Genomic DNA, 24,685 nt, shown 5'->3' with positions numbered 1-24,685 from the left:
TATATCATACAAATCCACTTAACTCTTAACTAGGACATGGGTGTTTAACAATCTAGATATACAAAATGAAATTTTATAAAAACAAATCTGCACAATGTTTCAAATAAGTTATCAAATCACGGATTGAGCTCATGAATTAGGAGACATAGCAAGAAATACTATAAGCGTCTAAATCAGCTGAGCTATTGCGCTCAATGAGAACATTTGTCTAAACTGCACTTAAATAGTGTATTCAAAGTTATGACTTAAGAATTTAACAAGAAAAGGGCAATAGAAACAAAAATTCTATTACAAAATGAATTTCATTTCAGATTGCCTTAATCATTTTCAAATGAAATACACTCAGTTCAGAATGTTATTAAATGTTTATAGTTTTCATTTCAGATTTTTTTTTATAGAGGTTGCCCCTTTTCAGTTCCATAGTCCCTGTAAGTATTTCCCATGATTTGGTCAATCAACATGATTTACCACAGTTTTGTTTCAAACAGAAGCACAAAGTTGAGTTACTAGTCAATGATGATACGCAAATAACATGTATCTATATACATCAACATATTTGTGATGATATATAATTATTAAGCATATCAAACTTATATGGCATATACGTGAACATATTTTGTGATATTTCAAAATTATGTGGTATATACATCAACAAACCTATTTTTTTATGATAATACTTAGCCAATCAAACTTATATGGTATAAACATCTAACATGTATGGTATATACATCAACACGTATATACATCAACACATGTGTGAAACTTGTCAATCTCTTTGAGTATCATACAATGGTTAATCTATTTTGCAGTTGAAAAACTTCCTTACTGTAAACCAAAGTAGGTATTACAAAATGCAAGGTCAAACATTTCAAAAAGTTCATCTTGTGAAGTCACTGCCAGTGATCCATGTGGTATGGTCAAATTCAATCTGTTAACACATGTATTGGCTGTTGGAAGGAATGTGTCAGCCTCAACAAAATGGATTGAAGGCTTGATGCAAAATCCCAAAACAGGCTCTTCCTCTGTTCCTGTTGCAAACTTCAGAATACTTCCTAGACTTACTTCTCTACGCCTCCCACCTATAGATAGAATGTACAAATGAATAAAAAACAAGAGATGTGTTTGTAAGAAACACAATGCCCCCTATTGCGCCGCTTTGAAGCCATAAATTTGATCTTTGACCTTGAACGATGACCTTGACCTTTAGCCACTCAAAATGTGCAGCTCCATGAGATACACTTGCATGCCAAATATCAAGTTGCTATCTTCAATATTCAAAAAGTTATGACCAAACTTTAGCGAAGGTTAATGTTTTAGGTACGAAAAATACAATGATTTTTGACCTTGAAGGATGACCTTGACCTTGACTTCACCACTCAAAATGTGCAGCTCCATGAGATACACATGCATGCCAAATATGAAGTTGCTATCTTCAATATTGCAAAAGTTATAAAACTTTAACCAAGGTTAAAGTTATGTGGCACACACATACAATGACTGACACATTGACAGACAGGCCAAAAACGATATACCCCCTATTTTTCATAACAACTTAAGTGTCAATTTAGTAGATTACCTTTTTGCAACTGTCAAACAATAGTGAATATTTTGTAATTCAAAGTATAACTAGAAATGGCGCGGCAGAGGCCAACGCGTATCCCCACGCCTCATGTTTGACCCAGGGGGCACCCCAGGGTTGGTAATGGGGCCATGCATAGTTGAGATTGACGGTATTGTCATAAGAGATGTCCAGTATCAATTGGAAGTGGATCGGTGTAGAAATGAAGAAGTTAATGTAAAATAACATAAAACAAGAGTGTGTTTTTCAGAAATACAATGCCCCCTCTTGCACCGCTTTGATTTATTTAAAAAAAATTATCATTTGGCAGGTTCATTACTTACCTCCCTTTTAGGCTTATTACTTGGATTAGTTGTTTTAACCTTTGACCTTGAAGGATGACCTTGAACTTTCACCACTCAAAATGTGTAGCTCCATGAGATACACATGCATGCCAAATATCAAGTTGCTATCTTCAATATTGCAAAAGTTATGGCCAATGCACCATACTGGGGGCATAAAAATAAGTGAAAATCTCTAACCCGGCCCCACCCCCCATCACTTTTGACCCAGGGGTCAGATCAAAATAGTGCAGGGTCGCACATATGCTCATAGCTACCATGTGTGTAAGTTTCAAGGTTCTAGTGCTTATAGTGTAGGAGATAGTGGCCAGGACGGACAGACGGCGGAGATTAAACCACAATATCCACACGCTTTTCAAAAAGTGTGGAGATAACAATTGAAATATTTTACCCAATTGTGCATGTCACCAAAGGCAACAAATGAACTTTTGAATGCTGATGTGTGCAGCATTTTTACATGGATTTGTACAAATAAACTTTCTATCTAACGCATTCTAGAAGAAGACTGGAAACACAAAATGGATGGACTGATAAACTGTCTCAAGGCAGCAAAGCATGGCTTCAGGACATACATAAACAGATGATCAACTTACTAGCTGCTTCACGCATGTATTTGATGAATGTTGAATACATAGAAGTTTCCTTCTGTCTTCTGTTTGATCCTTCACTGCTGAAGAAGGGTACTAACAGACTGGTTGTCATCTTCAATGTAAGTGACATTGGAGGTACGGGTGTGAAGAGGTGCATAAAAGTGGGCAGTTCCAAAGTCAGCTGAAATCAAAATCATTTTGATGAAAAATACATTACAGATTTATAATAATCATATTGATTTAAATTGTTCTATTGTTGGTATGAACTATGATATGAGTTTATACTCATAACTGTAAGGACCAATCATAACTACTAATTCACTGCTTGCATATTAAGTTGCCTTGTATTAACGTCACTTTGGTCATTGAATTTGTCCCAGTAGTTTCAGAGCAGATGTAATTTGTATGAACTTTTTGACAACCCACGCAGCTCCCTACTAAAAGCGATAGGTGAGCTAAAATCCCAAATACTTTTTAAATGTTATGGAGTGGACAAGAAATGTTACTGATGGTCACACTGACAGAGGCCATTCCTATCATCCCTTCACCTTGCAGCAAGGGATTAAAAAGCTTACTTTGTGGAAACTAGGTAAGCTAAAATGAGATAAACAAGAGATGTGTTTGTCAGAAACACAATACCCTCTACTGCGCCGCTTTGAAGCCATATATTTTATCTTGAAGGACCTTTCACCACTCAAAATGTGAAGCTCCATGAGAAACGCATGCATGCCAAATATCAAGTCCATGAGATACGCATGCATGCCAAATATCAAATTGCTATCTTCAATATTGCAAAAGTTATGGGAACTGTTAAAGTTTTCGGAAAGATGGAAAGACTGACTAACGGACTGACAGACAGACGGACTGACGGACAGTTCAACAGCTATATGCCACCCTACCGGGGGCATAAAAAATATGCCTTTTCATTATTTTTAGCTGTATTGGCATCAGAATCAACAAATTACAACTGACCTGGACAATTCCAAGGCTGTTAAGGCCTTTCCTTAGGTCCAATGCAAAAGGTCTTGGTGATTCACTGACGAAAACTTCCTGAAGCACTTCTTCAGACATCAACCTTGGTAGTCGTCCATTCTGAACAGTACTTAGTGCTGTAAAAAGATGTTGTAAAAACTTATTTGCATAGCTGTAACACCTGCTTAGGCTTTAAACCTGTGCAGGTTAAGGTAACTAATGCTCATTGGGTCATTGTCGACCTGAAATGGCTTGAAGTCACCCTGGGGTGACAAGAATCGGCTTCTTGTCACCCCCTTGCTTGAAGTCACCCGGGGTTGACTAGAAGCTGATTCATGTCACCCTGGGGTGACTTCAAGCCGATTCTAGTCACCCGGTTGGCTTGAAGTCACCTTAGGGTGACATGAATCGGCTTGAAGTCACCCTAGGGTGATTAGAAGCGGCATCTAGTCACCCCTGGGTGACTCCAAGCTATTTCAAGTCGACAATGACCCAATGAGCGTAACTAATGAGTGATTTACAATCCCACAAAGAAATTTAGCTCTGTATCCTTTTTTTTACTACAGCAGACATTCATATTCATTATGTATGCACTTCAGCCATAAAATCTGTTAAAAAAACATAACTTAAATTTTCTAAAAACAAAATTCTGCACAGGGTTCACTCAGAAGTGCATTTTGTTGTAATTTTTTGCACTTTCATTATAATGAAAAGTTAAACTGAAAAACAAAAAAAGTGCGTAATGTCACTTTCACACCAAAGTGTTAAGGCAAGTGTTAACTGTGAGTGCACAGGTCATAGCTTAACAGTTAAAACTGAAAGTCTAGAGGCAGATTTGCTTGTAAATATTTAATGGAATGACCAGTGGCGACTTTTCTAAAGACTTTGATGATGGGAATGTTGCATATCTCTGTTTGACTATTACTAGATTCATTCATAAAACTCAAAATCAACATAACCTACCCATAATCTTTCCAACCACCTCATAATCGTTAGACCATTCTCTTAGTGGATCAAAATATTCCTTCTGTAGCTGCTGAAGAATAAGTGAGAAGAACTCCTTTCTGGGACCACCATAATCAACAGCTGTCTGCAATTTCATGAGTATAGAATTCGTAAATCAATCATGCAGGCGGTCTGACAAGGAATAATTTGAATTCCAAACCTTTTGTTATTGAATGATATTTTCTCTCTTTAGTGCTTAATATTTCCAAAGTAGTTGATTAAATGCCTTTTGTCAAAATATGGTAGAAAATCAAGAAATTAAATGACTTTGTCTTGATAATGGATCTCCAACTGGCTGTTTATTGACAGTTTTTCTAAGACTGTCCTGTTTTACCTATGTTGAGCTTCCCACAACAATTACAACTTCCTTTAATCTCATACAATTGATGATTTAGCTAGGTTATCAAAAGAAAATTATGTTATTAATATTTTTTAAAACATTAACAAACAAATTATGTTTCAGAAAACACTTATGTCCCCTCAAAGCGTATTTGCTTTGTTGTGATTGCAAGTAAAATTTTGAAGAAAAAGGTCACATTGACCTTGACTTTTGACCTAGTGATCTTTTCATTATCAAAGTATATTGCACTGTCATGATGTCATATTACTTAGTATAGTCGAGCATGCTGCCCTATTGACAGCTCTTGTTATCACTAAATTTCTCGTACACCGTGGACAATGTACAGCCGAGTTGTATCTATAGAAATTATTTATATTCAGTAAATATAAATGCTTAACAAGGGCCCTATATCGCTCACCTGATTACAATTGCAACCCTGCCAGGTATGCCTGGGTCAGAGTCAATATTGACCTTGGGGAATGGGGGGGATCAAGGTTTGAGCTATCTTGGCAAGTCTACAAGACAATGCTAGATGCTTATTGTCTAAGCTATAATAGTAAAATATGTTACATACTTCTTAAAGCTGAATAGACTGAATAAGGGATGCCAGGAACAGGGCCAATATTAACCGGGTATCATGATTTTAGCAATCTTAATACGGGTCAACTAGACAATGCTATATGCTAAATGCCTAACTATGTGCCTTGTGATTTAAAAGAAGATTTATAAAAAAAATCTATTTATCTAAAATGTAAATGAATTTAAGGGACAATTGCACCTGTGACAGGGTCAATATTGATCCAGGGCTCATGGTTTGAGCAATCTAAAAATGGTAGAGGTCCATTAGACAATGCTATATATATATATATATATATATATATATATATATGCTTTATTGTTTCAGATATATTTTTTTAAAGTTTTTCCTATATATCCCTTAGGTAAATTAAGCAACACCTTGGACAGGGCCAATATTGACCCAGGGTCATGATTTGAATAATTGTAACCGGACCGGGGGAAATCTGTGCCCTTGTTATTAATGGCATAACACAACTCGCTTGCTGCGTTTACTCTTTTATTCATTTATAGTTCACATAATTTTCAACAAATTCCATCTTCCTATATTACATTCTTAAGCATTCCTTCTTAACTCTATTAAATTCTTATAAGATCTTATTTAACAAATTCCATCCTCCTATTTCCAACTGTCTCTCTAACTTGTAACTGACTTTCTAACTTTTCTAACTGACTTCTACTTCCTTCCTTCATAAACTAACTTTTCACTCTTTTGAAACCCCTTCATCCCTAATACCAAGTCACACCCACACATCTCACTGACCAATCATATCTCTCATTCATCCATCGATCATACAGATCCTTAATGCCAAGTCACACCCACACATCTCACTGACCAATCATATCTTTCTCTCATCCAACATACAGTACCTTACTTCCTTACTTCTATAAGACTGTAATTAATTAGCACCTAGTCTAAGAATCTTTAGTCACAGTCATTATTTATAGCTAGAGCTGATAAGCATACAGTCAGCATACAGTCTGCATATTGAGTGTGAATTTAACATGAGAAGACTTCCAAGACTGTAACTAACACAATGTAATCAATATCAACTTAAACATGTGGTTCCAAGTAACCTTCTACTGCAATTCAGTAGACAAAGAAATCATATTCAAACATACTCATAGAAATCAATTCAACATCTTTAAAACTGTAACTATGGTATTGTATGAATTTATAATGTACTCAATCAAAATCAACAACCAAAATCAAATAATAATATAATAATATTTGTAACTCTGTGATACAATCTTGGTGGAGGTCCACTAGACAATGTTACATGCTAAATATCTAAGCTCTATGCCTTGTGGTTTCAGAAGATTTTCTAAGTTTTTATCACTTATATAAATTTATATAAATTTAGGCAGGCCAATATTGACCCGGGGGTGAAGATTTTGGCAATTTTCTTAAAGGTATAATAGACAATGACTTGTGGTTTCATAGATTTTTTTTTCAATTTTTCCTATATATCTCTTATGTAAAATAAATTATGAGCTGGTTTTAGGTACAACAAGATGTGATTGTGAAACACAATGTCCCCCTATATGACGTTTGACCTTGACCCTTCACCATTCAAAATGTGCAGCTCCATGAGATACACATGCATTTCAAATATAAAATTGCTAGCTTCAATATTGCAGAAGTGACATTACATTAGCAATTTTGACCCATATATTTGACCTTTAAGGATGACCTTGACCTTTCACCACTCAAAATGTGCAGCTCCACGAGATACACATGCATGCCAAATATCAAGTTGCTATCTTCAATATTTCAAAAGTATTCATAAATGAGCGATTTGGGCCACATAATATATTTGACCTCTGACCTTGAAGGATGACCTTTACCTTGACCTTTCACCACTCAAAATGTGCAGCTCCATGAGATACACATGCATGCCAAATATCAAGTTGCTATCTTCAATATTGCAAAAGTATTCATAAAATGAGCGATTTTGGCCACATATATTTGACCTCTGACCTTGAAGGATGACCTTGACCTTTCACCACTCAAAATGTGCAGCTCCATGAGATACACATGCATGCCAAATATCAAGTTGCTATATTCAATATAGCAAAAGTTATTGCAAAATGTTAAAGTTGGCGCAAACAGACCAACCAACCAACAGACCAACCAACCAACAGACAGGGCAAAAACAATATGTCCCCCACTACTATAGCAGGGGACATAAAAACTATTTACCTTTTAAAGACTTGTGCTTACAGTGACGTTCTTTCAGTCTGGTGGTTTAACAAACATAATAAGCAGAATATGCATATAAATCTGACAAAAACACAGATCCACTAACATATAAATCAAACCATGTTTGTTGTTTACCATTTTTGACTAAGAATTCTGCCACTGTTCTTTCTTGTAAAGTTGACTTGAAAATGTTCTACTCGGAAGCACACTTTCACTTTAATTATTTATGATTAACACTTGATTGTTTATGGCTTATCATAACTCTCCAACACAGTTGAGTACACATATTTCACTAATCCATACATGTCATATGAATATCTTCACTAGTTAAATTGTTATTTGTAATTTTCACTGAAAATTGTGTTGTCATTCTGCAATGTCTGCAATCATGAATATTGACTTGTGGGTGTGTAATTTGTGCATGGCAATCAGTGTTCTTAATGGATCAACTGTATCTGAGCAATTTTTAAATCTCCAAAAACCAGGAACATTCCTGCAAAATTTCATCAATATTGGCCAAACAGTTTAAGAGGAGATGTCATTTTTAAGTGTAGACGGACGACAGACGGACGGACGGTGAGTGATCACAATAGCCCACCCTGGCACTTTGTGCCAAAGAGCCAGTTGAGCTAAAAAGGTAAATCTCAAACCACCAATTTAGGTTGATATCCTGTGTAATTTAACTTTAACATTGGTTCAAACAGAAATCTCAAACCTAAATTCAAGCACTTTTCAAGGACTTTTTAAGGCCAAATTTTCATATTCAAGGCCGAGAACCGTACATTAGTTTCCTTTAAAAAATGCATTTTGAAGCCAGATTAAAACAGTAATAATATAATTTATTTGCTTAAACATATTAAACTTATTTCACAATAATTCATACATGTTATTTCTAGTTATAACATACAAATACATGTTATACATCCTTAACTCAATGAGTCTCACATATGCATTTACTTTTTAAAGTTATTACAAACAAACACATTGTCTCTTTCTATGCTCACATCAAACATACAACAAGTTCATTTCTTTTAAACAGAAGTCAGTTACTATAACATTTTGTCTTTCACAGGGCTGTTGTTGTTTATGTCTGTTTTAGATTCAACAGTTTTAACAATAGTACCTTCCTGTTTCACCAAAAAACACATCGTAGGAACGCTGTTTGCTTCTCAATTTCATGTTTTCTGTGTGGGTTTCCCCTTTATCGTGGCTTTTCAAAGCGCTTTCCCCCATCCCCCCAACACCAATGGTCTTCATATAGACCCAACATAGTGCTTTTCGAATGTCATTTGTTTTATGTACCCTGGAATATTCATAAGTTTCGCACAAAACATAACGATTAATGTCATTTTGACAGCTTGTTTAAGACCAGAAAATAGCTCCATGAATATTCATGTTTAAAGAATGTTGAGGTATCCTATAAGTTGTAATTATTTAAGCTTTTTTCTGATATCATCGTTGTTTATGACCAGAAAGTAGCGCCAGGAATATTCAGTTAACCACCCTGGTTTGAAACGTCATTTCCCCATCACTGCATTTTTACTCGCTAAAATTGATCACAAAGGAGAACCTCTGACGTAGTACACATAATCTGTGACGTGTACACTTAACATTTTGTACCCAATAGTGTACAAAACTTATATTTCGTACTCAACTTTTAGCGCGAAGGAATTTATGATAAATTTTCGTTATATTTCCCTTAAGAACGATTTAAGTTTATAATTAAAGCAATGATTAAAGTAATTTTGAACAAAAATAAAAAAATTCAAGGCTTTTTTTTACATGAAATAAGCACTTTTCAAGCACTTTTTCAAGGCCAACACTTGTTCAAGGGCTTTTCAAGCCTAAGACTCGTTTTCAAGCACTTTTCAAGCCCTGTGCGAACCCTGTTTAATATTTGCTTGAAAGAAAATACTGACTTACCTCTCCATAGAACTGGACTTCGAGGCATTTTCTGAGATTATTTACTGTTAAAGTAGATATCTCATCAAAGGCAGTCTGTATTAAATTAGATCTGTCGACCATGATGAAATTTGTTTCACCTTCTATTCCTGTATTTAGATTATCTTCGTTGATTTCTAATGGTCTGCCAATGACAGTCCTCTCTTGATAAATCCTGAGAATGTCAACTGGGTTACTGATGTTGTGTGATCTGCAGTATGTGGCACATTCCATAACGACTGTAGTCAGATCATTCTTGTGCCCAGTGTCTGTAACATTCTGCAAAACAAATTATATAGACTAAATCACATTATTTATCAGCAAGTTTTGTAATGGTTATACAGAAGTTATGTTCAAACAAATTCATTAAATATATATGATTTTACCAAAACAAGCACTAAACATTGTTTCTGTTTGAAGTTCTTCAATATGTAAAACATGAATTGCAATATGTTACTGTAAGTGACAGAAATGTTCATCTGGTATTATACTTTACATTAACTTAGTACAGCGGTGTTACACTCTAGAGCTGCAACGATTCACCAACAGCTCGATTCGATTTCGATTTCAGACAGTCCCATACCGATTGTTTCGATTCGATTCATCTTCAACCTAGTTTTATCATATATTTACACATAAAATAAACATTTATGTTCAAATGTGTTGCATACTTTGATATCTTGGGCATTTGTGTGTTTGTTTGATATAGTTTGGTTGCTTCATCAGTGTTTTAAAAACTGTTGACAGTAGGTTAAATTAACATTTGCAAGAAATATTTATCAAGAAACTGCCAATTTTCTGACAAACTATGTCAATATTTCAATAAAACACATAAACTGCTGACTAGAAGATTGTGCTGACTACACAATAATATATATAACACAAGAGATGTGTTTGTCAGAAACACAATGCCCCCTAATGCGCCGCTTTTTTTTTAGACCTTTGACCTTGAAGGATGACCTTGACCTTTCACCACTCTAAATGTGCAGCTCCATGAGATACACATGCATGCCAAATTTCAAATGGCTATGTTCAATATTTCAAAAGTTATTGCAAAACTTTACTGTAAGGTCAAAGTTTTGGGACAGAATGACAGACAGAAAGAAAGAAAGACAGACAGGCCAAAAACAATATACCCCCGATCTATCAATCCGGACTTTCCCAATTTGAAAGAGGTTGCAGACGACAATTAAATTGTAATGGAATATGAAGGAAATGATCAGGTAGGGTAGAAATAATTGTGATAAAAGGAGAAATTGCTCATCTTGAGCAATTTCTCCTTTTATCACAATTATTTATTAAGTTGTCAGCTACAAACCCGTAAAATCCTGTTAGTGTTTGGTAAAGGGTTAATAATCTCTGGTTCCTTCTTAGAGCCTTTCACACATTTATAACAAATACAATAGTAGCATCTTTCTTTGTAAAGACCCATCTCAAAATATAATTAACAACCCACACATCCCTAAGGCCAACAGGCCTGAGAATATTATGATAATCTAAAGATTATTTCTTTATATTTATAAATGTATATAATTAAGTAATACATTTGACTTCTAAGATCAATTCATAACTTATTTTAAGAAAATTATAAAAAAGACATGAAATTAACATGTCATCCGAAATATTTTTATCCGGATATATGTTCACTTTCGACATATTTAAATAAAACCCGACTTTTTTCAGTTTATAAGAAAAACATTCATAACACTTTTTCTTACTTCAATTCCTTTGTAAGCAGTCACCATCTGATCTAAAATGGCACTAAATGACAGGGTTTTATCTCATGTTTACAAGATGTTGTTGTTTGTCACAGACACACGGCCGCAGTAATCTCCCCTGGTAAACGTCATATGTTCAGTTTTGTGACAAAATTTGAGCCCAGGGGAATAATTTGAACAAATTTGGTAGAGGACTATTAGATATCACTTAAACACCAAATTTAGTAGCCCTAGGCTCTATAATTATGAACAAGAGGATTTTTAAAGTTTGCACAAAATAGGCCTTATTTAAGCATATGTTCATTTTTGTGACCCCCAGGGCAGGGTCAAATTTGTCCCCAGGGGCATAATTTGAACAAACTAGGTAGAAAACTATTAGATGTCACTAAATACCGAATTTGGTAGAAATAGGCCCAATGGTTATGGACAAATAGATTTTTAAAGTTTGCATATAATGGGCCCAATATAACCATATGTTCAATTTTGTGACCCCTGGGGAACGATCAAGTTTGATCCGAGGGGCTTAATTTGAACAAACTTGGTAGAGGACTATTAGATGTCATTACATACCAAATTTGGAAGCCCTATGCCATACGGTTATGGACAAGAAGATTTTTAAAGTTTGCACAAAATAGGCCTTATATAAGCAAATTTTCAATTTTTTGACCCCTGGGGCAGGGTCAAATTTGACCCCAGGGGCATAATTTGAAGAATCTTGGTAGAGGACTATAAGATGTCACTACATGCCACATTTGGTAGCCCTAGGCCCAATGGTTATGGATGAGAAGATTTTTAAAGTTTTCACAAAATAGGCCTTATATAAGCAAATTTTCAATTTTTTGACCCCCCGAGGCAGGGTCAAATTTGACCCCAGGGGCATAATTTGAAGAAACTTGGTTGAGGACTGTAAGATCTCACTACATACCAAATTTTGTAGCCCTAGACCCAATGGTTATGGACGAAAGGATTTTTAAAGTTTTCACAAAATAGGCCTTATATAAGCAAATTTTCTGACCCCCCCCCCCCTGGGGCAGGGTCAAATTTGACCCCAGGGGCATAATTTGAAGAAACTTGGAAGCGGACTATAAGATGTCACTACATACCAAATTTGGTAGCCCTAGGCCCAATGATTATGGACGAGAAGATTTTTAAAGTTTTCACAAAATAGGCCTAATATAAGCAAATTTTCAATTTTTTGACCCCCCAGGGCAGGGTCAAATTTGACCCCAGGGGCATAATTTGAACAAATTTGAAAGAGGTTCACCCTATGAACATTCCTGAGAAATTTCATCAGAATTGGACCCGTAGTTTAGGAGAAGATGTTTAAAAAAAGTTAACGCACGACGGACACAGGACCATGACATAAGCCCCGCTGGCCTCTGGCCAGTGGAGCTAATAAAACCTTTACCTTCCCGTATCAAATAGTCAGAGTACAGCGCGCTTGAAAATACGCATCTGTCTATATGTTAAAGAAATTTGAATCAAATCAAATTTGGTAGGGTTGGTATCGTTATCGAATTGAACCATTTAAAACCGGTTTTCGATGCATCGGATCGAATCGTTGCAGCTCTATTTAATTACACTCAGAGCTCTTAGTGTTTAAGTTTTTCACTTTTCAAAATGAATTATTATCAATTATTATAAATTGTATATTAAGCTTGTAGCAAATTGTACTAAGTTAACTGAGAAGATAAGCTCCCCTATGTTAAGCAAACTTGATGTTAAACAAGACTATTTCCAAGCAATGAAAGTCTCCAATAGGCAGACATCTGTTGTTATGTGCAAGTGATATTAAATATGTTGCCATATCAACCAGAATCATTGACAAAGGAGGGGGCTTATGTTTCACGTTCCATCAGTCAGTCTGTCCGACTAAGTCTGACAGTGCAAACCATAGTTCCCCTTTGGTCAAAACCGGCAGGGCACTTACAAAGCTTATACCTTTACTTTTCTTTGTTAATATACTGCCCTTAAACAACAACAAAAACAACAAACAAGAGCTCTGTTGACTTTTCAAAGTATTGATGTAAATGTATTAAGATTTTCAGACAAAACAAGATTTGTTTCAGAAAAAAACTTATGCCCTCTGAAAGCTTATTTGCTTTGTTGTGACATTGGGTACCATTTTTTTCCCCCAAGTCAAAAGTAAAACAAGGATATCAGTAAAACTGATGGATGCTCCCTGATGATGCTTTGTCGATATATGGGTAAAATGTGCAGAAAAAAAGAGTGACCTTAAGAAAATTTATTATTAGCCTCAGTGACCTTGACCCCAGTAACCTCAAACCTCATCAAAAGGTAGAGGTCCATGCAAGGTACCTATACATGCCAATTATGGAAGAGATCGGTAATATATTGAAGGCGCTATGAGAAACTGCAACCAAAGTGTGACTTTGAGAAAATGTTATTATTAGCCTCTGTGACCTTGACCCCAGTGACCTCAAACCTAATCAAAAGGTAGAGGTCCATGCAAGGTACCTATACATGCCAATTATGGAAACTGCGATTTTCCTCCTTCTTTATAAAGTACCGGTAAACGGCACTTTCCCAATAACGAAAAAAATACAAATTTCCCAATTGCTGTCCTTAAATTCCCAATTAAAGGTAAAAAAAAAAAAAAAAAAAAAAAAATTTTTTTTTTTTAAGCAACATTTAGTTAGTTTCCCTTTGCAGCTATATAGCTTGAACCTAGGTTTATATAATATTGACAGCTTGAAAACACTTGGTTATCAATTTTAAAGTATTTGGGAGCAAAAAATCAAATACACCAATTTCCCAATTTGAGGTTTTCACGACTCGATTTTTCCCAATTTTGAGGTTTTCAGGACTCGATTTTTCCCAATTGGACCGGTACGGGTACTTTTCCCAATTGGACAAGGAAAATCGCTGGGAAGAGATCAGTAAAATATTGATGGCGCTATGAGAAACTGTAACAAAAAAGTGACGAAAAATCTATTATTAGCCTCCGTGACCTTGACCCCAGTGACGTCAAACCTCATCAAAAGATAGAGGTCCATGCAAGTTACCTACATGCCAAATATGTAAGAGATTGGTAAAATATTGATTCTGAAGGTGCTATGAGAAACTATAACAAAAGTGTGACCGAAAATCTATTATAAGCCTCGGTGACCTTGACCCCAGTGACGTCGAACCTCATGAAAAGGTAGAGGTCCATGCAAGATACCTACATGTCAAATATGTAAAAGATCAGTAAAATATTGAATGTGCTATGAGAAACTGTAACAAAAGTGTGATGGAAAATGTATTATTATTAGTCCCTGTGACCTTGACCCAAGTGACGTCAAACCTCATCAAAAGGTAGAGGTCCATGCAAGGTACCTACATGCAAAATATCTAAGAGATCGGTAGAATATTGAAGGCACTATGACAAACTGTAAAAAAAAGTGTGACGAAAGGAAGTACGGAAGTACAAACTGGCAACTATATGCTCCGCAATATTTTACATATATTTCATATATTATGTGACAGACGGAATGACTGACAAACTCTGGGTCAAATAGTTCTTCAGTTATAGAGCGGAAACAAATTTTAGAATACTTAATCTTTTGACCTTGAACTTTTACCCATTACAGTACAAGAAACTAAAATTTGGTTTTTATGGACATTTGAAGCTCTGTGGTAAATGGTGCAGAATCCTGCATTCTGGCATTTCCTGGGACATGATATCAATTTTTGTGGGCTGAACAGGGAAAATATTTAGTGAACAAACAATATAATTTCATTTTTTTTTGCAGAGCAGAGAATTTTTTTTGTTTAGAAACCTCCAGCTTAAACAATTATTCCCGGTCATAATGTAATATATTTTTTTCTAATTATCCAAAATTTCAACATTACATTGTATTGCCCATCAGTAATATAAAAGCAATCTTTACGTCAAATTATTTTTACTAAGTGACCCCTGTGACATTCACTATTGACCCAAATGATAGGGATATTCCACTCAATGAGACCAATCATCCTATGAAGTTTGAAAACTCTGGGTCAAATGAAATTCAAATTAATGAGCGGAAACAATGTTTACATACGTGGCCCCTGTGACCTTGACCTTTTAGCCAATGACTACGAAAATAAAACGGATGAGACAAACAATCTCATGAAGTTTGAAGATTTCAGGTCATATGGTATTCAAGTTCATGAGCGTGAACAAAGTCTGACACACGGACAGGGCGAAAACAGTACGTCTCCCCCAGTCGGGGGGAGACATAATCATATACGTCATCTCAGCAGTGTTCTAGAAACAACAAAAAATACAATCTGGGGCACAAATTTACATCCAAGTAAATATGCCTGTGACCTTTGTTTTATCTGTTATTATAGACCAAGTGTGCCTACAGGCAAAAGCAAACTACATACCTCTGTCCAACAACATTTCTGGACCAAGGGCATAATGAATAACACTTACCTGCATCCAAATACCATCCAAAGATCCACTGGTTGCAAGCAGAGCATCATCTGTTATCCTGGTTCCTGCTGTAACTGTTTCAGCTATAGTTCGCGTAACTGCATTTGCACTGTCCTTGATGGTGGCATCTGTACTTGTAGCCCCTGATGTGGTTTCAACCTCCACAGCGACTTCTTCACCCTGTGGTGGACGAGTATTTAGTGTGTTAGAACTATCTATTGTCTAGAGCTGTAACGATTCACCCATCATTCGATTCGATTTCGATACCAAATGGTCTGATTCGATTTTTTTCGATTAGATTCAAATTAAAATATTTGCTGCTTATTTTTCAAACTATTTCATGTTTGGTTTGTCCAGGGCATGAGTTAATATATTTGGTATTTGTTATTAACTTATAAAATTATTATTTTGTACATTAAATGTGTTAAATTTTTTAAAATAAAATTTAAAAACGCAACATTGTTTTATAAGTAACACATTTATTGAACAAAACTTCTTTTTGACTTATTCTTTAATAACATAAAATGCACAATGTATCACATGTGTTTAACAGAAAAAAAAACACAAAAAAAAACATGTAAGTATATAAACTTCTTCCAGTTGACTTCTTAACAGAATGCACATAGTTTAGTAAACAAACCAACTGACAGGGGACATACGGGTGTGTAGAAATACCGAAATACCCGTAATTACCGAAATCCCCCGAAATCCTCCGAAATCCCCCGAAATCCCCAATAATATTTATTATTTATCAAAATACTGCGGATACTAAGATAGTATATTGCAAAAAACAATCAATTCACTGATGAAAAATTGTTTTTATCCATGTTTGGTAGTGAAAAACTAAAATATATACATAATTATTGGGATTCCGAGTATGAATCCATAGTCAGGGTTCCCGCTGTCGATCGCCAATGGCGCCAAAATAAACAAGAGTGCCAAACTGTCACAAGATACGCCCGTTCGAGGGTTTTGGACACCATGCTCAATGCTTGAAAGTGTCCTCAAGACCTAGTTATTGACCCGGCATGACCCATATTTGAACTTGACCTAGATATCACTTAGATGTAACATCTGACTAAATTTGGTGAAGATCAGATGAAAACTACTTCAATTAAAGAGCGGACAACATGCTTAATGCTTGAAATGCACTATGTGACCTCGTTTTTGACCCGGCATGACCCATGTTCAAACTTGACCTACATATCATCTAGACACAACTTCTGACCAAATTAGGTGAAGATCAGATGAAAACTACTTCAATTAGAGAGCGGACACCATGCTAAATGCTTGAAATGCACTAAGTAACCTCGTGACCTAGTTTTTGACCCGGCATGACCCATATTTGAACTTGACCTACATATCATCTAGACACAACTTCTGACCAAATTTGGTGAAGATCGGATGAATACAATTTGAATTAGAGTCCGGACAAAGTGGCGCCGTTGAAAATGCACTAATTGACCCTATGACCTAGTTTTTGACCCGGCATGACCCATATTCGAACTTGGCCTATATATCAACTAGATGCAACTGCTGACCAAGTTTGGTGAAGATCGGATGAATACAATTTGAAATAGAGTCCGGACAAAGTGGCCCCTTTGAAAATGCACTTATTGACCCTATGACCTAGTTTTTGACCCGGCATGACCCATATTCGAACTTGGCCTAGATATCAACTAGATGCAACTGCTGACCAAGTTTGGTGAAGATCGGATGAATACAATTTGAAATAGAGTCCGGACAAAGTGGCCCCTTTGAAAATGCACTTATTGACCCTATGACCTAGTTTTTGACCCGGCATGACCCATATTCGAACTTGGCCTAGATATCAACTAGATGCAACTGCTGACCAAGTTTGGTGAAGATCGGATGAATACAATTTGAAATAGAGTCCGGACAAAGTGGCCCCTTTGAAAATGCACTTATTGACCCTATGACCTAGTTTTTGACCCGGCATGACCCATATTCGAACTTGGCCTAGATATCAACTAGATGCAACTGCTGACCAAGTTTGGTGAAGATCGGATGAATACAATTTGAAATAGAGTCCGGACAAAGTGGCCCCTTTGAAAATGCACTTATTGACCCTATGACCTAGTTTTTGACCCGGCATGACCCATATTCGAACTTGGCCTAGATATCAACTAGATGCAACTGCTGACCAAGTTTGGTGAAGATCGGATGAATACAATTTGAATTAGAGTCCGGACAAAGTGATGCCTTCCGCCCGCCGCCCGCCGCCCGCCCGCCGCCCGCCCGCCGCCCGCCAAGGGGTTTCACATAATACGTCCCGTATTTTATACGGGCGTATAAAAATCTGGCGACAAAATTTCGTAAATGGCGTTTTAAAAAATATCGTCATTTTTCTGCGTTCATATTTTCTTAAAATGACAAAAGACGCTGTGTTTACCAGCCACTTTACCGCAGTCGTAATACTATAGATTTCAATGATGTAAGCGATACAGCTGTTATCAATGGAGCGTGGTGCTGACTGCAGACTACCGCAAAGTGGCATGTTATGGTGATAATTGCGATTATCGCCATATCGGGGGTGTTGTTGCAAGTTATCTTAATTGGTCGGCAGTTTTATTGCTTCAGAGATAAGGCAATATTGAAATATGCCGATTTTACGCTTAAATGTGAAGTGTTTGTCACAGTGTTCGAAGCAGATTCCAGACCATTAAATTGACAACAATGACAATCAAAAGGTAAGTATCGATTGTTTTTAGATAAATCGGGTGTAAATATAGAAAATAGTAAAACATTTTACATGTGTTGGTTTTATTTAAACGGTGACCTATTTCTGTTTCACTCGTCAAAATGGCAAGTTTAGAGTGTAAAACGACTTTTAGAAAGTGAACATTAGATTCTGCTAATTTTGAGACTCATTCAAAATGCAAACGTTCCCTCCCGCTAACATTCACCAGCTAACAAACAAAGACAGTTGTTTATCAGAATTTCATTTGTATGTATTTTCAGAAAACCATAAAGATTCTGAAGCACCAAAACTGTGGCAACATATTCAGGCTGCTAAAAAGGTGTCAATCAACAAGAGTTACAACTGAATGAATGTGCCTTTATTTAATGAACAATGTTAAATGTGTTAATTATAAATACTACTGTTTTTAAATCAATTCCTTTAACATACTGTAATGCTCAGTTTTTTTGTATTATAATAACATGATCTTCATTGCCTAAATGTTGCCCCAGTGTGGCGACAACTTTTTTAATTTGGCGAAAGTAAGTGGCGACAACTTTTGAAAGCCCAGAGGGAACCCTGATAGTGCATGTTTTCACAAGCACGATCAGGTACAGAAATCCCCGCTGTAAAGCTCTTCAAGTGTCAAAAAATCATCTGGGTGGCTTTTTGATATTAGAAAGAAGAGGTACAGACAAAAACTTAACAACAATATCCCACTTCTTTTGAAAAATATTGACTTGTAGCGGGGATTTCGGTAATTCTACATTCGCCCACAAAGTACCGAAATCCCCCATATTTACATCTGAAAGTGTCAAAAATATCATTTGTATTCTTGGTTTTTGGCTTTGCTTGAATGTTTACGTGCAAAAAATATTATTAATCTTGGAAGGACAAGTGAATTTCCCTAAAGCTCTCGTCCTACAGGACAAGTGAAAAAAACTGATGTTAAAATATGTATTTTCTGACCAGAAAGACTCGTTTACATTAAATAAAATCATTTTCTTAAAGCAAATCTATTCCGAAAGTAGAATGCTAATGAACCGGAAATTGTAATTGTAAATTTCAAACAGCAGGTGCGCGTTGTTATGCGAGACTGTTTCCCGAGTAAATATTGGCTTTTTGGTATAAACTTTGCGCGTCCATGTTGACAGGGAACCATCTGACTGCATTCACTGTTAGTATTGATCTTTAAAGAATTTTTTAACCGTGAAGTATGGTTTGAAACTAGTCTCAATTTCGTCTGAAAAATTTCTGACATACGAGCAGGGATTTCAATAGATTTTAAAAACCAGGAGTCAATGACCCCTGGACTGAAATTTTGAGGAGTCAAATTGAAAAATGGTGGGGTCAATTTTGAAGCGAGTTGTGTTTTTGTCTGTATTATTCAATTTTTTAGATAAAAATATGCTCTAAGATTAACACAATATCTTAAAAAGTTATACTGCTTTATTAAATAACAATACCATGATACATAACACAACATATTTTAATGAATTGGTACATTAAATATACTTCCTTATAACACATTTAAGTCTTTTAACACATTTAAATAATTTAAGATAGCTTTTCTAACAAAACACAATCTAAATGCATGGAACATCTAGTATAACTGTTTATCCGAATACTTTACACATGTCCGAAATATGTACACTTTGGAATGCCTTGCCTGTAGAAGTTTTACTTTAATAATCCAAATTTTTCTTGTTGTTATCGGGTTTAACAAACCAAATGTTTGTTAAATCCAGTTAATGCTTTCTCCACTATTGAATCGCCATCACATGCAATTTGAATCGCCAGCTTTGAATTGAACGCGGATTGAATGTTAAGTCCGCCATTTACAATGTCGAAGGTCATGAGTCATGACGCAGCAATTTAATTCTACTCGGATAATTGATATCTAATCGAGAAAATGTGTTTTCTCAATGTTTATGTGTAGTATTATTACTTGTTAGTATAAAAATGAACTGTGATTCCAGTTTATATAAGATGGGTGTTACTCGTTATTATCGGTGGATTAACAACTGACAAAACTCGCTGGACTTAGATCTACTATTGGATCTACGTAATTAATAGACCTTTGATCAATATGGTTTTTACTTTAATTAATTTTGCCGACTTTCTTTAACCGTGCCATCTGAAAAGTCTGCAAAAAACCCTGCAATTATCGGATGGTCAATCAATTATCACGTAATCACTGCTGCTAATTACCCAGTTAGTGGGCACGCACTATTTATACGGTGACATGTGTATTGGAAGAGATGAGATAAGATAAACAACGCCCAGGGTACTCCCTCGATTATAAACCGAGTTTCAAATACTGAAACATTAATTTCAATTAGGAGCACAGCGGGATTTATTACCATGGAACTCGAGATGTTAACTGACTGACGCACGGGTCAAATTTTCGACGCGTCAAAATGACGCACAGCAGAAAAGAGGGTTGCGTCAAAAATGAGTCATTTTTAATTTGCTCGCGTCAAAACGCAGGATTCTGCGTCTATTGAAATCCCTGATACGAGTGTTCTTTAAAGTTGGCGGGAGCAATGTTCAAACGTCTGAAACGGAAAGCACGCGAGTCTTCATTTAGTTATTTTGTGTTCCTCATAAATAAAGTAGATCTAACTGATTTCACTGCTTAACATTTCTTTTGTGATCAGCTGGCATGAATAACTGAGTAAGCAGCATTTTGGCAGTGATATAGGAAACTGTATTAGTCATATCAGCAATCTTTATTTCACACATACTTTGAAGGACCAGTGCATGTGTTTGCAGGACGAGTGAAAATGTTATGCACTTGTCCTGCAGGACGAGTGTAGTTTAGAAATATTTTTGTCCCCTGAACTGACTGATTTCAACTTACGTCAACAAAACACGTTTTGCAAGTTTACTATGCATCAGAACCTTCGCGAAACACGAAATGTTTCCATACTTTTGATTTTAATTTTGACGGTGTGTCTTTCATATGGTTTAAGAAGCCATTTTACCGGCTTATGTAATGCTCAGCAAGTTCTTCTTTCATTCATTGGATGCCATATTGGCTATTGACCAATCACAAGACGTATTACAAATGACAAGAAAGTTTAGACGAAGGATTCGGAAAGTAAGGTTTAAAATGCGGATCAATCGGGATTGCAGTGAATCGAATCGAAATTGGCCGTATTGGTATCGAAATCGAATCGGCGGCGTTGAACCGGTTTTTCGATTCATCAAATCAAATCGTTACAGCTCTACTATTGTCTACACAATATTTCAAAAACTATACATGAAACCCAGCCACCTCTAAGAGGTATAGATTTAATTATTTACTGTTAATGCTACTGAGAAGTGAAATATGTAAATACCAAATAATACTTCTGTATAAGGTTATTGGTTGAATAAAATCTGAACAGAAGTGAAGGTGAAGAAGAATATTTCCAAATGCTTTTACCAAATTGAATTAAGCCAAAATCAAGCAACCATTTTATGGAAAAGCCATGGCCACATGTGCTAAGACATCAATTACAGTTTATTCCCGATATTTTGTAAAATATATGCAAATTGTGGGAAATTTTCATAATGAGGAACAGTTACATGTGTAAGTAAATAGGAAAATCATAAGGGAACATTATATACTGAAGGCAAAAATTATCAAACAGCAAATTTCCGAAAACAAAAACTAGCCTAGGCCACAGATCATTTACTTGTATCCATGTTTTGTCATCAGTGTTTTTTTTCACAATTTTGGGAATGGGGCCGGGTCCCTTTGGATTGGGAAAATTTGCGACGTTTGGACTAAAATTGGGAAATTAGTGTTGTTGTTGTTTTGCTAACAAATGCTTCATAATTGAGGATACAAGTGTGTCCAGTATTATATTTACTAAAGTTGATCTTATATGGATGGGAGATGAACAAAATATCGAGATATAAAATAATAATAATTTTTTTTTTGGAAACCTTCCATTGGGAATTTTGAGCTCCCATTTCGGAAAAATATATACTTTTTTCCATTGGGAATGGGTCCGGTTACCGGACCTGATTTTGAAAATAAAAAACACTGGTCATAATTCCTTTATTGGGTAACACAAAGAAGAAGAAAATCTGAAGAACTGTCGCCCATCAAACTACAGCACTGAAATATAATTGTGGGAGTTGATTGTCAACAACATGTGTTGCAGTGTTCCAGGTATAGGACGCCCTAACAGTATCCTCATTTGATACCTTGGCCAAGCCTTCTTCAATGCACAATTCGCAGGGCTTTTCATCTGGAAATTGGGAAGAAGCCCTAGCCTTGCAAATTGGGAAATTTAAGCGCGATAAATGGCCATTTTGGGAAAAAAACTTTTAAAGCATTTCATCACAGGTAAATCATTTAATCAATTTTAAACAGTCACAATAATGGTTTGAACTTTATTTTTGTTATGAATTAATGACCTGGAAATGTTCTTTTCAAAGATTGGCCAGCTATATTTTCAAACAGATAAACTTTTCGTTTCTTAACTGATTTTAGGTAATATTTACCATTATGTGACATTTTCAAACTGAAAATTCAGCGATGACACTGGTGACCTCCCTTGCGGCCCTCGTGCAAAAACCGACAATAAAACCCGTACTACGCAATATTCTGTTCTAGACTGGTACACAAATACAATTAAAATTCGGCTTAGCGGTAGTGGGGAAATACCTGAACTGAAATGGTAGCGAAAAAATCGATACCAGACAACAATTACGCAAAATAAACCTTCATCTTTGTTTATCGCTCGTGGAAGCTTTCAATGAAATTACAATCATCTACAAGACCAGTAAAACTATACCGAATAGTAACTTGGCTACAAAACACTATCCGCTGTGTTTATTTTTTTGATTTTCAGGGGAATTTCAATCGTTTTTTTTGGGAAGTCTTTCAGCCAGAGTTGGGAAAAAATAAGGCTTTTTAGAATTGGGAAGGAGCCGAATATCGGCCTCTGTTATATAAGGATGAAAAGCCCTGATTCGACATGCTTTCTGAGGTTGTTAATTGGAAACTCGTTATTACAGAATGAACATTTTTCTTTAATTTGATTGCCAGAATCCTCTTCTGGTACAAGAGGCAAGTCCTTTTGAATTGGTCTAATGTAAATTTTGGCCTGGCTGCCAACATTGGTTTTTAAGGAGGTTGCATCCCATCTGCATTCTAACTTTTCAAAATGTCTACAATTGCTCTGACACCTCAGCAGTTCAAATCCACCTGCTTCAGACAAAATTTCAAATTCAACCATCAACTTATCATGAACAGTAGTTTCTGAGTCTGTGAGATAGAATTGAATGGATTTTTTCCCCAAACCAGATCTTTGTAAATTCACTTTTTCAGATGACGATGGCACCTAAAATGCGTTTTTGTTGGCAAGACAAACAAACTGCCCAGTCCATGTTCTTGCCTTCCTTTTTGGGCCACTTGACAGGGTAGTTGCTCGCTGAAATCTTGTTCTACTCGGTCGGAACAGTGATGCTGCTATTTCTGTAAATTAAGTTCAGCTCATCACAACTTGTATTTTTACATTAATTTGTAACTTTTTATTAAATTTAAAAAGACGGAATAATATAGTATGATTAAATCATTTTATTTTTTATATATGATACTTATAATTAAATGATAATAAAATAATCTTTGAAGCAAACAAAAATGCAGAATGATTAATTTTTTTTAATAATGTTACATAAATTCCCCAATTTTAGCCTTTACCGAAAGTTTTTTACATCGCGAAAATTCACAATTTGTCACTTTTTGGGATAATTTGTTTTATTGATACAGGACCTGTTCTAAATTTAGCGTGGAAAAAAAACATGCTTATTTAATTAACAGTGCTTGCATTAATAATTTGGAGATTGATATATACAGGGCTTTTTTCATAGGTTAACTTTGGGATGGGGCCTTTTGCCCTTAGGCCTAAAAAAAAAAATCGTTTGTTTCCACTGACATGGCCAAAAAAATTAGGGTAGGTAGGTAGGCAAATAATTTTATTTTTTAAAATAATTTTTTTTTAGAAATTGTCGTACATGGTGCATTTTCTTCTCATGTTTTGTGTATAACTGTATGTACAATAAATTTGATGATGTCTGTAATGCTATATGACTATATTTAAATGCTTTTATGAAATAAAAACTTGCTGTTCATTAATATTGAATGTGTTGCTTTCCTTAATTCCGAGTTTAATGTTGACTTCTGGCAACGGCTTAAATATACCATTTTATGACCAATAAAAGGCATAACTATAACAAGTCACAGAGAGCTTGACCCTCATGGTCTATAGGGATTCAGTGTTGTTATACTTTCTGGT

At 35.6% G+C, this 24,685-nt stretch overlaps 1 protein-coding gene across 1 annotated transcript in view; it reads right to left on the bottom strand.

The window, feature by feature from the left end:
• Nucleotides 1–24,685, bottom strand: part of LOC127882320 (uncharacterized) — a 42,366-nt gene that overhangs the window by 7,220 nt on the left and 10,461 nt on the right. The window contains exons 2-7 of the mRNA XM_052430885.1: nt 15,689–15,868; nt 9,530–9,826; nt 4,446–4,572; nt 3,483–3,619; nt 2,514–2,691; nt 1–1,079 (exon numbers count right to left, since the gene is read on the bottom strand). The exon at nt 1–1,079 is cut by the window's left edge and continues 7,220 nt beyond it. Of these exons, the coding sequence (XP_052286845.1) occupies nt 823–1,079; nt 2,514–2,691; nt 3,483–3,619; nt 4,446–4,572; nt 9,530–9,826; nt 15,689–15,694 (1,002 nt within the window). The 5' untranslated portion in view covers nt 15,695–15,868 and the 3' untranslated portion in view covers nt 1–822. The remainder of the gene's footprint in view (nt 1,080–2,513; nt 2,692–3,482; nt 3,620–4,445; nt 4,573–9,529; nt 9,827–15,688; nt 15,869–24,685) is intronic.

This window comes from Dreissena polymorpha, chromosome 5 (assembly GCF_020536995.1).
Source record: "Dreissena polymorpha isolate Duluth1 chromosome 5, UMN_Dpol_1.0, whole genome shotgun sequence".
NCBI classification, from domain to species: Eukaryota; Metazoa; Mollusca; class Bivalvia; order Myida; family Dreissenidae; genus Dreissena; species Dreissena polymorpha.
The sequence above is the reverse complement of the archived record's forward strand: the minus strand, read 5'-3'. Positions and strand labels throughout refer to the sequence as shown.